Source organism: Podarcis bocagei, assembly GCF_964188305.1.
Source record: "Podarcis bocagei genome assembly, chromosome: 5".
Taxonomy (NCBI): Eukaryota; Metazoa; Chordata; class Lepidosauria; order Squamata; family Lacertidae; genus Podarcis; species Podarcis bocagei.
In genome coordinates this window covers 99,171,305-99,184,871 of record NC_138129.1, presented here as the reverse complement: position 1 = coordinate 99,184,871, position 13,567 = coordinate 99,171,305, and the positions used below count along the sequence as shown (strand labels likewise).

Here is a 13,567-nt window from a genome sequence, read left to right as displayed (position 1 = left end):
CTGAAATCATTCAGCTTCTTCAGCTTTCACAGTGGTAGCTTCGTACATGCCTCATGCCCTTAATCACTCTGTCACCAAGCAAAACGCTATGTACAGTGGTGCCCCGCAAGACGAACGCCTCGCAAGACGGAAAACCCGCTAGACGAAAGGGTTTTCCGTTTTGGAGGCGCTTCGCAAAACAAATTTCCCTATGGGCTTCCTTCACAAGACGAAAGCCCATAGGGAAATCTCCGGGACAGCGGGGAAGTGCAGCGCGTCTTCCCCACTGTCCTCGGACCTCCTCCGAAGGCTGGCGGTGGGGCGGAGAGACCTCCTCCCGCCGCCAGCCTTTGGAAGGCTGCTCCGAAGCCTGGCGGTGGGGCGGAGAGACCTCCACCCGCCGCCAGGCTTCGGAAGGCTGCTCCGAAGGCTGGTGGTGGGGCGGAAAGCCCTTCTCCCCATGCCAGCCTTCGGATGGCTGTCCTGAAGACTTGCAGTGGGAGGAGGGTTTTCCTTCCCACCGCCAACATTCAGAATGCTGTTCTGAATGTTGGCGGTGGGGAGGAAAAACCCTCCTCCCACCGCAAGCCCCGGGAACAGAGGAGAAGCGCTGCGCCCCTTCCCCTCTGTTCCCGTACCTGTCCTGAAGGCTTGCAGTGGTGTACAGTGGTCCACCAGGAAAGTTGTCAAGCGCAAAACAAAATATGAGTGGTAGGCTGTGTTTGCTTTCTTGGGTCACAAGTTGTACAACCTATCCTTCCTGGTTTTGCCATTGTCCATGGATTGCAGCCCTATAATATCATTCGCTCCTGTGGCAAAGGCTCTTCCAAAAACCACAGCATGGGCTTTAATGAACAACTAAGATAACAGCCATCTTCTTCAGCAATTCAAAAATGTTGCTAAGATGGCAACCGCTAAAGAAACGCTCTAAAGCTGTATCCTATGCACAATTACAAGGATGCAAGGTACATGGAACTAAAGGATTATCACTTCTGAGTAAATATGCATAGAATCAGGCAGCATATACGGAAAGTAGAATTCATTTCAGTTCAAGGTGCAAGTAGGATCTTGAGTGCTCTTCCAGTGCTCTTCAATGCTTCCACTGTTCTTAAGTGGAAATAAATGCACAGATTGCTATATACACCATGGGGCAGGCAGGGTGTTTTTGTTTTGATACCCCATTTGCTATACCTTGTATCTGTGATCAACCTCCATTAATGGGACTTGGGACCTTCATTTTATTAATCAAAGTCAACAAGTTAGAATTCAAATTTGCATAGCCAACTATTTATTCAGTAAAGCTGTCATCATTTGGGAATGGCTTCTAAATAGCTTGCACGCTCTTCCTGGTCTTTAGGAATAGAGTGGCCATGTTATTCGCAGGGTGGCGGGGGGGGGGGGGGGAAGGGATCATTCCCCAGTACACCTCTCTTGTGGTGCAGCTAGCCTCTCCAAACATCTGCCATCTTAAAGGTTAAATTAAGGTACCACCAGTTAATAAACTACTGTATCTAAACATAGCTGAAGAGGCAGGTGTGTGTAGTAAGTTGTGAGAAACAAATCTTTGTATCTTCAATTTATTCTTCCAAGACTCAGATTTTCAAAGAAAAAGAAAATGCTGCTAGCCAGGAAGGACAGATGGAAAGAGGAGGACATGAAAGAGGGAAGACACACAAGACACAAGCAGGTGGTGCCTTTGCCTCTGCAAATTGTCCTGCAAGTCTTCCTGTTGTGGAAGGAGGAATTTTTGGGTTGTCTTTGTTTTTGTTTTTATTATGCATTTTTATATATTTGTGTTTTAATATTGTAATTTTATGTCGTGAACTGCCCTGCGGTAAACAATTTTAATAAAAATAATAACAGAATAATAATGATGAAGGCATTTCAGAGTCAAAATGCACAGCTGAGTAAGAATGGGTTTAGTTGTAATTTGAGAACATGTCATATATAAGAGAGATACAGCAATGATACCTTTTTATTAGCTGTTTCAAAACAGGAGGAGGACCACTGAAAAACAACCTGAAGTGTTAAGAGCAGGGATTGGCTACTCTGCCCAGGAAGAGAATGGCATTGATGGCAACTTCCCGTATGAGCACCATGAAAGGTCTGTTAGCATTGAAGACAAGTTTGTTCAAAGGAAATGAACGGCCTGCGATCATGACGGCTGTGGAAGCAGCTGCCTCGCTTCCTTCTTCATTCACCTGCCAATCAAAGATGCACAGAATTTAGGCCACACGTTTTCAAGAGCAATTGCACTGGAGACCAATAGAAATAAGGGCTTTCTTCTTCCATAATGCCCTATCCCTCGAGAACATAACTAGGGTTGCATGTTTCATTTACTAACTGGTTAGATTAATCAACTAAATAGGTGCCCCCCTGGTTACTTGGAAAGCAGATTTTGAAATATATACACATGCTGATCAAAAGTATAATGGCAGACTCTCCAAGTGTCCTGTTTCGCAGGGATGTCTCTGATTTAGAGAAGCTGTCCCAGTTTCTGATTTGATCCTGGAATGTCCCACTTTTCCTTAGACTGTCCCTATTTCCACTGGAGAAATGCTGGAGGATATGGAGTTATCTGACCCCGAGCCATCTGAAGGCAATCCTGTATAGGGAAGTTTTTAAATGTTTTATTATGTTTTTATATATGTTGGAGCAATGGGATGTCCCTATTTTCATCGGACAAATGTTGGAAGGTATGTAATCACCACTTTGAGGCATCCGCCCTTTTCTCTTACAATGGTGGAAATGTCTCTCCTAAAATGATACCTGCTACAACACAAATACCATTGATATAGCCCCTGTGTGTGAGTGCTGGAGCACCGGCTTACCTCTAGAGAGGCTTTGTGGAATGCTTCAGATACAAAAACATCCCTCCGGGCACCTGAAATTATCCCTGAAAAAGACAAGAATTACAGTAAAATTACAGTATAAATTGAGGGAGTGCAAGCTGCCTATTGGGGAAAAGCAGCCGGCCCAGGAGTTTATGATGTGGCTATTAAGCATTGAGTCTGTGGAGAAATTGCCAGCAAATGGTGAGTGTGTGTGTGTGAGAGAGAGTGTGTGTGTGTGTACGCGCACACACACACACCAGCCACATCATGTGATCAATTCTGCAGAGTGGGGCTTACCTGCCCCCCCTCCAATATTTTATTCAAGTTGGCACCCCTGTGATGGAATGTATACACTTCCCACTTATGGCACTGTTCCTCATTGCATGAGAAGCTGTAGAGAGGATGCAAAAGGTGGGAGCCATGTTCTTGTGTGTGTGAGTTAGAGAGAGAAGGAGAGAGGAGGAAGGAAGGAAGGAAGGAAGGAAGGAAGGAAGGAAGGAAGGAAGGAAGGAAGGAAGGAAGGAAGGAAGGAAGCTGCAGCAGCTGCATCAGAAACCTGGCTAAAATTGATTGCAGAAGAGAAGGAATACACTAGAAGGCAGAGAGCAGGCTGTAGCTAGAATGCCCTCCAGCATATGGTGATGGACTTCTATCCCCCAATTCAAAGTGGCACAAGATGGGTCTCTGAACTGGACCTTAGAGATTGTATGCATGTTGATGGTCTGAACTGATGGATCATATAAACCAGGTGTGGGGAATCTCTGTCCTCCAGAAGCTGCTGACCATCACCTCTGACTATTGCTAATGCTGGCTGAGGCTGATGGGAGTTGTAGTTCAGCAAAACCTGGGGGGCCAAAGACACCCCCCAACACCTGATATAATCAGGAGTTTCAGGGCAAGACTTTCATTTTATCCGCCAGATGCACAAATACACCTGGGGACAGCGGGCTTTCAAAACCAGGGCAAAAAATATAATTGTAAAGAAGTTTGTTTAGTTTTATAATTAGGGTTGCTTTTACCATGTGCTTATTATTTACTTTTTGGTATACATTCTTAGAAAATCTGGAGATGCTACTTTTATTTTGTCTCTCATGGTAATGAGACCAAGGCTATTCCTGATAAATTGTGTGTGTGGCCTGGGGCAGGGAGGTAGCATATAAGCAAAGTTTTGCATATGATTGTTAAAACTGGATATATTGTTTTGAAGTCAATCTTTACTATTTGATGGTTTTGGATCTTTCGTGACAGCATCAGCGTGGCAACAAGAGAAGTGGTGCCGGTAAATAAAGGGGCACAGAACATATAATTAGTAGTACGTGACTGCAGATCTTAGAGTGACAAGCAGAACATAGAAGCTCCATGAACTTCCTGAGACCAAACACGGGTATGCCAACATATAGAATCATAGAATTGTAGAGTTGGAAGGGACCCCAAGGGTCATCTAGTCCAACCCCCTGCAATGCAGGGATCTCAACTAAAGTATCCATGACAGATGGCCATCCAATCTCTGCTTAAAAACCTCCAAGGAAGGATGTTTTTACAATAAGGAGGTCTAGAAAGTTGTTATGCTTTGAAATAAAATATGAGAATCTTGGGAATCCAAGTTGTTAACCTCCAGGATCTTTGAAACGGAATGTGTCCCCCCCCCCCTTATTTTTTAACAGCAAAAACATTTTTTGCCAGGTGTGAGTTTCTGTACATAAAATGTTAGGCTGAGGGTGGTTAATTGGAAGGGCAGAGGGGCATCCTATCCTCTTCCCAAGCACAGGAGCCCTTCAAGACACACCTGGCAGATTGGCGTCTTCCGGTCTGAAGAGATCCGTCAGCCCCATCTGTTGCAGCTTCTCCTTCAGGCTGAAGCTGTCCTCCACACGGAAGCGGGGCAGATGCACTGAGATGGAGACCTCTCTCAGGGCATTCAGCCAGCCTTCCAGCTTCTCGGCTGTCAGCCCCTGTTCCACCTCTGCCAGGGGGGTCTGTGCAAAGGGCAGGATGAGCACCATGGTGATGTCATCTCCTTTGTAGGGCAGCTCCAGGACCTGCACTTTGGAGCTTGCAATAGAGGCGTGCTTGAATGTCGCTTCCTGATACATGGTAGGCACAGGGCAACGCCCAGAACCAGTTCTGTAAAAGGGCTCCACGTTTGTATTTTCGAGCTCGAACTTTGATTTCCAGTGGCCCTGGGTTAATGCATTGAAATAAAAGAGAACAATCAGTCAGAAGCCAGGGATCTGGACTACCCAGCGCAATTTACTTTGGCCCTGATTTCTCACCAACCCCATCCAGGTTTACTCCCCACAAGGAAATTATTAATCTGGAATAATTACCACACATGGCTCTGTATCACTGAAATGGATTGGTATATACACAAAAGCATCTGAAGATTTGTGGAGGGAAACCCATCTTTGTTAAGACAAGTTCAGAAGTACAGTGGTGTTGTTGTTGTTTAGTCGTTTAGTCGTGTTCGACTCTTCGTGACCCCCTGGACCAGAGCACACCAGGCACTCCTGTCTTCCACTGCCTCCCGCAGTTTGGTCAAACTCATGCTGGTAGCTTCGAGAACACTGTCCCACCATCTCGTCCTCTGTCGTCCCCTTCTTCTTGTGCCCTCCATCTTTCCCAACTTCAGGGTCTTTTCCAGGGAGTCTTCTCTTCTCATGAGGTGGCCAAAGTCTTGGAGCCTCAGCTTCAGGATCTGTCCTTCCAGTGAGCACTCAGGGCTGATTTCCTTCAGAATGGAGAGGTTGGATCTTCTTGCAGTCCATGGGACTCTCAAGAGTCTCCTCCAGCACCAGAATTCAAAAGCATCCATTCTTCGACGATCAGCCTTCTTTATGGTCCAGCTCTCACTTCCATACATCACTACTGGGAAAACCATAGCTTGAACTATACGGGCCTTAGTTGGCAAGGTGATGTCTCTGCTTTTTAAGATGCTGTCTAGGTTTGCCATCGCCTTTCTCCCAAGGAGCAGGCATTTTTTAATTTCGTGACTGCTGTCACCATCTGCAGTGATCATGGAGCCCAAGAAAGTAAAATCTCTCACTGCCTCCATTTCTTCCCCTTCTATTTGCCTGGAGGTGATGGGCCCAGTGGCCATGATCTTCGTTTTTTTGATGTTGAGCTTCAGGCCATATTTTGCGCTCTCCTCTTTCACCCTCATTAAAAGGTTCTTTAATTCCTCCTCACTTTCTGCCATCAAGGTACAGTGGTACCTCAGGTTAATAACTTAATTTGTTCTGGAGGTCCGTTCTTAACCTGAAACTGTTCTTAACCTGAGGTACCACTTTAGTTAACGGGGCCTCCCGCTGCCACCACCACATGATTTCTGTTCTCATCCTGAAGCAAAGTTCTTAACCCGAGGTACTATTTCTGGGTTAGCAGAGTCTGTAACCTGAAGTGTCTGTAATCTGAAGCATCTGTAACCTGAGGTATCACTGTAACTATTTCACGTTGAGATGTCTTGAGCGAGTGCCCATTGAGAGGGATCACGACAGAAACAGGCTTCAGATACACAAACTGATGATCTCACTTCCATTCCCACTGATGTTTACAATTATGCCTTGTAAGGTTGGGCAGGCAGTCAGACAATGCTCCCTCACAACTGGCTCCACATCCTCTCTGCAGACTAGCTATATTCCTGCCATCGGCCTCTCGGTCAGTTTTGTGAAGCCAGCATCCTCATGGGGCATGGCTGCCACACGCACCCTGCCGTCAGGAACATAGCTAGGCTTGGTTTCAGAAAATAATTTTCTCCTTCCATCAACAGCCCCTCTCCCCTCTGTGGGCGGGTTTTAGACCACCTTTCATCAGTTCAAGCATGTCACTCTCGTGACCTTTCCATACCTTAAAGTAAATAGTGTTGACTAGTACCAAAACGGTGAGGGCATCAATGCCTCCTTCCGGGATCACATTCTTGATGAGCATCTCTGTTTTGTTTGCCACCCAGTCATTAATGAGTGCCCGAGATAATTCTGGCTTCTCCTGAAACGTGGGACATAGAAAAGGCTCTATGAAATCTCGCATTCTACCAGACAAAGTATTCAGATGTTTAATTATTTAATTTGGTTCAAAGCTAATAGAATTTCTCAACCACAGTCCCTCAGTACTATTGTTCAACACCTACAGTAAAGGACATAATACCTTTCAATAAAGAACTGGAGACAAGACCATCAGCCTATGTGGAAAATTTATGTGGTTGGTCATGTGTCCAAAGTCATGGTTACCAACCAGCCAAAACTATACAGGCCAGTACAAATTGTCCTCTTGGCCAGTTGACAGAATTGGAGGACTAAAAAACCAAGAAAAATGCAGTAGGGGCATAAGTAGCACTCACATGTGCGCTAAGGGAAGCGGCTGTGTTTATAAGTGAATGGCACATGCAGGCCACTGTAAATGAATGCACCTTGCATGGCAACTGTGCTCAAATCACAGCAGTTTCTGACTGCAAGAGAGAATTTCCTTGGTAATAGTTTGCAGTTCTGGAACTCCAAGGGAAATTCAATGGACCTCATTTGTCTTGACCTTCTGTAAAACGAATAGGACCTGCATATGGGTGGGGAGGTAATATCGCTATGCCAACACTAATGAAATAACAGAGTAACACCATAGGGGAGGGGTGGAAGCATATTTTGTGGCATACACTGTCTTAAATGCAGTTTATTGATGACTTGTGACAATGTCTGGTTGACATGGAAACTGCTTCAGGGGTGGGGTTACAACCAAGTAGCATGTAAATTTTATGAAACAATTTTATTTTCTAAAATAAACAGAAAAAATAAAAAAAAATATTTTCTAAAATAAACAGAAAAAAATTTATTTTCTAAAATAAACAGAAAAAATAAAAAAATTATTTTCTAAAATAAACAGAAAAAAAATTATTTTCTAAAATAAACAGAAAAAATAAAAAAATTATTTTCTAAAATACAGAAAAAAATTTATTTCTAAAATAAACAGAAAAAATCCAGAGAATGACTCTAAGCTAAAGCCCCGAGAGTAAAAACCATAGGTGTGAAAATCTTAATTCACACTGAACAGTTCTCCATAATGTTTTTATTCCATTTTTTCCATCATAACAATTCATTAAGAAAAAGGCAACCCTATAACTTGTCCATAACAGCAGCCAAATCCAGAAGTAAATTAGCACAGAATTAGAAAATATTACCACTGAACAAATCAAGTAAAGTTGCAAAGTGCTGGGAGACGCAGGACAGCCCAGTAGGAGGGGGCAAAGAGGAGGAGGAAATCAGGTCTGGATGTGAGGCTGGGATGTGAGTCATTTGAGGAGCAAAAGTGAATGTGGAGCGTGGAGGGGGAACTAAGCTCCCAAACAGCAACAAAACAAAACAAAACAAAAACCTGCGTTAACTTCTAGTTTGCATCCATCAGTATTCATCCTTCAAGTTCAGAAATGTCTAAGAGAATAAGAAATATATTCACACCTCTTAATAGCATCATCACATTTATGACTCACTTTGAAGTTCAAAGGCCAGAGTTTAGCTCCATAAACCACCTCACTAACATTCTGATAGGTTTCATTGAAGCTGAAGGACTTCTCCCCAAAGAGGCGGTTGGCTGACACCAACTCTGATGATTTGTTGGCTTTCTTGTAAAGTCGGCAGTTAAGTTTGGCAAAGAAGAAGTGGATCTGATCTGATGTCTTTTCTGAAATGGTGTCAAACTGAAAAACCTGGAAAAACAGGAAGTAAAGATCTTAACCCAAGGTACTATTTCAGGGTTAGCGGAGTCTGTAACCTGAAACCTCTGTAACCAGAAGCATCTGTAACCCGAGGTACCACTGTATTTCCAAACGGATGCGTCTGAAGTGGCAGACTTTTTTAGTCTACCATAGCTTATAATGCACTTGGCTACTACTCTGTTTGTTGGGATCCTGGAAGCCTAGACCCAAGTTTGAGGCAAGAACCCCAGCAGAGATTCAACATGGCAAAACATGCAGCAAAGAAAAGATGGAAATATAATAGAACGTGCCCTTCCAGTGAGTTCCTAAGTATCCCACTTCCCTACCACACAGACAGACCACATGTTTGGGAACTTATAAAATGGTTACATTACAAAACTATTCAAAGGTCAGATTCATGTATTTTTCCATACAGCAGTCAGAAAAAGTTGCACAGGCAGTGAAATATTGCTTGATTACAAAATGGTAAAAGTTCCTAAACCATTGGTATAGAAAAAAGCTAGTTTCAGACTGCATTTTTGTTGATAAAGGCATGTGGTTGGAGGGAGCAGCTCAGAGCTCCTCATACAACTGATTTCACACTTAGACTGAGACAATGAAAGGCTTGGTTCCCATTTCCTCCCAAGGTGAGGGGAAGTGACCTAGGCTAAGCTCTACTTTATGGCTTTAACCCAGGCATCCCCAACCTTCAGCCCTCCAGATGTTTTGCACTACAATTCCCATCATCCCTGACCACTGGTCCTGTTAGCTTGGGATCATGGGAGTTGTAGGCCCAAACATCTGGAGGGCCGCAGGTTGGGGATGTCTGCTTTAACCCCTTCATGCATTAATTTGACTCAAATACGCTTATATGAGGCTGGTTACTCTACACAGTTTATTCTGCATTCATCCTGATTTACTAACATTGAGTTTCCACAATGGTCAAACTATGTCTGGTCTTTACTGAGCATTTGTACTGATTTGTTTGTGGGGTAGTTCTATGACAATGGACATTCTGCTTCTGGTGTGTTTACGCATCTTTCCTCATCACTTTCCTGATCACAAAATGTCATTTTCTTTCTTAAACTGGATTTGTTGTGCAAGAGAGCCCTTTCATCCACTTTAACTGAACAGCCCTAAAGTTCTGGTATGTACTTGAATTTCTCCAGCAAAATACCAAGAGTCTGGAGGAAGCTTTAGTTTTCAAGATGAAACATGTTATTTGCGGGGGGGGGGGAGCACAATTTCCCCTCTGTCCCTTGGGGGAGGGAATCTATGAGACTGCTCAGCATATGTTGATGGAAGAGACAAGGGAGAGCACCAGGGGCGTAGGAAGGGGGGTACAGGGGGTGCGGTCCATCCACCGGGTGGGGCAGCACTGGGAATGACGCATGGGGCTTGTGTCCACCAGGCAGACTCTGTGGGCAGCTTGCCACAGCGCCCCCTTGAGCGGGTTGGCACCATGCCCCCATAAGGGGCTTGCCCCACCCCCACCGTTCTGGGTCCAGGTGGATATGTCAGTTTGCCTGATGTGGACCTGACATTCCAAACAAACCACAATCCATAGTTACAAGGATGAAAAGCTTGTCTTGTTTTTGGTAACTGAAAGCTTATGATTTTCAGAACTTAAATTTGTATGTACAGATCTAGGTGCTCTGCCTCCTCTGCCTCGGCAGACGCTGGGAAGCCTGCGCTGGTCCACATGGTCTTGGGAGGTGCAGTGCCAGTCCACACAGCCTAGGGGAAGCTGCGGCCTCCTCCTCCTCAGCTGGTGCCAGAGATGTACTTCTGGACGTCAGCTTCTAGAAGTGCCACAACAGAAGGAGGAAGAGTGACGGGGACAAGGCACGGCCAGAGCATTGGAGCCAAAGCAGGACATTCTGGATTGGGATCAGTAGCCAGGGTGGCTTCTGACAACCTGAGATGTCCCACTTAAAACAGTATGACCTTCCAGTGCAGATTTAGGGACACATGAGAGGGGGGGAAGGGGGGGAGTCTTGTTGTTTGATGGGCACTTGTTCTGTTTGCACAACTGCCCTATATGCAACATGCTGATCTGTGATATTCTTTATTCATGGTGGCCTAAGGTTTTAGATGAGCTTTAAGGGACACAGGTGGCGCTGTGGGTTAAACCACAGAGCCTAGGCCTTGCGGATCAGAAGGTCAGTGGTTCGAATCCCCGCAACGGGGTGAGCTCCCGTTGCTCAGTCCCTGCTCCTGCCAACCTAGCACTTTGAAAGCACGTCAGAGTGCAAGTAGATAAATAGGTACCGCTCCGGCAGGAAGGTAAACGGCGTTTCCATGCGCTGCTCTGGTTCGCCAGAAGTGGCTTAGTCATGCTGGCCACATGACCTGGAAGCTGTCTGCGGACAAACACCAGCTCCCTCGGGTAATAAAGTGAGATGAGCTCCGCAACCCCAGAGTCGGTCACAACTGGACCTAATGGTCAGGGGTCCCTTTACCTTTACTTTACTGAACCAATACCTAAAAACCATGTGGAAAGATTAACAACCAAGCATAGAGTGGAAATCGTTGAGTCTTCCGAAAGGAAACACTCCAGTTCAGTCTTATGCAAGAAGGCTGTCCAAACATAACCCTGCCCCCACGTTACCTCCATTAGCTGCTGGAGGGTGTTGCCACAGGCTCCCAGCTTAGTCATGGCAAAGGCTGTGGAAATGCTGAGGGGTGACAAGAAGATGTTCTCATCGGCATTCCTGGAGCTGGTCAGTTTCTTGTAGAAGAGGGCAGCAAAGCGAGAATTGGCCTTGGACAACTCCCAGACACGTGGGTTGGTGGAGCTGGGAAGGTTCTCTTGAATCGGCCCAGAGGCTGCAGCCTCTTGGGCCTTCTTATCTGGGTTGCGGTAGATACACATAGGGTTTACAGGGATATCCTTTGGCTTGGCAGTGCATACATCCTTCACTAAATGGTGGTGTGGAGTTACAGCAGACAACAGACAGATGAGAAGAAGTAGTGGGAGCTGCATCTTCCTGTAAGCAAGAGGGGGTGGACTAAAGATGAAGAGATCCAGCTTTCTCAAACATAAATGAGCATGCATACAGATAAACCACCTACGGTACTTCCTGCTGAAACAGCCACCCAGGAAGTATCTTAGTGCAGGAAATCAGAGTAAGCAAAATGGTGCTTATTCCTCAATGAATGAGTTCAGGAGCAAGACAGATGCAGCAAACTGCATTTTACTCCTGTAATGATGGTGCTGTAATCTAAGAGAGTTTAAAATGCAGAACTGGACATATTCGTTTGCTTTTTTAATTGGGATTGGCAATTTTATTTTTTCTTCTTTTGCTCTAATGCATTCAGGATGTAGAAACAATTGTAAAGCATGGAATGCCAGGTGGGTGGGGAGAGAAATGTTAATTGCATGCTTCACAACTGAAGTAATACATGTGACTGCCTTGCAGGGGGTTGGACTAGATGAACCTTGGGGTCCCTTCCAACTCTGTTTCTATGGTTATCTGAGTGTCTAAAAGCCACCCCTCCCCCCAGTAAGGCCATTAAGTCCAGCGTCTAAAATTACCTGTTTGCCCCAATTGTGCCTTTAATGCAGCCATCAACAGTCTTATCTTCCTTGAATCCACCAAATCCCTTTTTTAAAGCCATCAAAATTGGCCAGACCCTTCACTGCTACATTTTGTGGTCACAAATTAAGAGTTTAACTTTGCACTATATAGCAGAGCACCTTCTTTTGCTTCGCCTTAGTCTTTCACAGTTTCACTGGGTGACCCAAACTTGTATTATGAGAAGGTGCATGTTGTGGATAAGAGTAGTATTTCTCAATCTTATATACCTGTATCATGTTCCACAAGTAATCACCTTTTTTCTACAGCATGCCCAACCAGTTTAGTGCAAAAAATCAAATGGCTGCCCCACTGAGGTAAGGCTTTACTAATAATTGAGGGAACTACCCCTTTGCTGTCTTTTAATAGTACCCCAAACTCCACCACCTGAGGCAGGTGACCTCACCTGGCTGGGCTGGCTCTGATTTAAAGAAACCTTCAAGAACTGGGATCTCTTACCTCCTCCTTCCTGGGGCTTTCTCTCCTCTTAAGGCAGCGTGAGCAAATGGCTGGTTTGCTTGCTTTTGGCAAAGTTCATCCCAGTCAGTAAGAGTGTTCCTTCTACTCAGCCAGAGCCAAAACAAGGGAAAAGGGGGTGGGAAGGCCATAGAGGTCAAAGGAGAATGACCAGCTGAAGCAGGTTAAACAAAGAGGGAGGCCAAGCAATGTTTGATCTGAGAGATTTAATGTTCAACTCGATGTGGGAATGTCTGGATATATACTGCACATACGAAACTGCAGATAGACCCAGCAGCACTGGAGAAGCAGCAGCAGGAGAAAGTAGCTCTGTTTTATTTCTTAAAACTATTCTTCGTTCATTTTGTTGAAAACACGCAATATGAATAAAGCAATGTAATCCTACTTTTTCCTGGGAGAAAGAAGTTTCGCAAGCCAGCCCTCCTCTTTGCAACACATGGCCTTTCCTGGTCTTAAAGGTGGCAGCTATGGGATGACAACATAGAGAGGAAGGGAACGCCCAGCCAGCCTGCTTTTAAGAGCACTCACATGAGAAGCATGCCTACCCCCAGAACGGTTTCATAAAAATAAGTATTGCTTGCACCAGCACCTGCAGATGGCCATGCCGGGGGGGGGGGGCAGCAGGGGAGAGGACTGGAAGGTGTAGGTGGAATAGCCCAATGACTGGGATGGGAAGAAGATGGGGAGACACAGGGCCTGCCTGCATCATGCATTTCAACTGCTTTAACAGAAGCTCCATCTCCCTGGGAACTCAAAGAGCTCTATTTCTGTTAGGAGGGCTAGGAATCCCCCTCAGGCCCTCAACAAAACTATAGTTCCCAAGACACTTTTTGAAGAACCTGCAAGGTATGGCACTGTTCTTGGTTTGTGCCTCTGACAGAGTTGGGAGTCTGGATTGTCTTCGGTTGATTTTTGGCTGCATACACTGTTGTGGAGGGTGGGGTGATTAAAAAATCAATCCTCCCATCAGACTGAGAATATCTCCTCACTCACCCAGTTTAAGATATTCTCCCATTCTTCAGCAG

The 13,567-nt window shown here is 45.2% G+C and overlaps 1 protein-coding gene across 1 annotated transcript; it reads right to left on the bottom strand.

The window, feature by feature from the left end:
- Positions 1 to 1,883: 1,883 nt before the first annotated feature.
- On the bottom strand, positions 1,884 to 12,688 carry SERPINC1 (serpin family C member 1). Its single transcript, XM_081194460.1, has 7 exons — positions 12,525 to 12,688; positions 11,099 to 11,477; positions 8,284 to 8,499; positions 6,657 to 6,794; positions 4,600 to 4,993; positions 2,811 to 2,875; positions 1,884 to 2,180 (listed from the first exon to the last, which is right to left on the bottom strand). The coding sequence occupies exons 1-7, from the start codon at positions 12,671 to 12,673 to the stop codon at positions 2,007 to 2,009; spliced, it is 1,515 nt and encodes a 504-aa protein (XP_081050586.1). The 5' UTR covers positions 12,674 to 12,688; the 3' UTR covers positions 1,884 to 2,006.
- Positions 12,689 to 13,567: the final 879 nt, after the last annotated feature.

Excerpts from the sequence above, each read along its gene's own strand:
- SERPINC1 (XM_081194460.1), bottom strand. The coding sequence starts at position 12,673 with ATGGCCTTCCCACCCCCTTTTCCCTTGTTTTGGCTCTGGCTGAGTAGA. Across the intron at positions 6,795-8,283 it reads TCTGGCCTTTGAACTTCAAA|GAGAAGCCAGAATTATCTCG; the intron begins GTGAGTCATAAA and ends CCCACGTTTCAG. Across the intron at positions 2,876-4,599 it reads GGAAGACGCCAATCTGCCAG|GGATAATTTCAGGTGCCCGG; the intron begins GTGTGTCTTGAA and ends TGTCTTTTTCAG.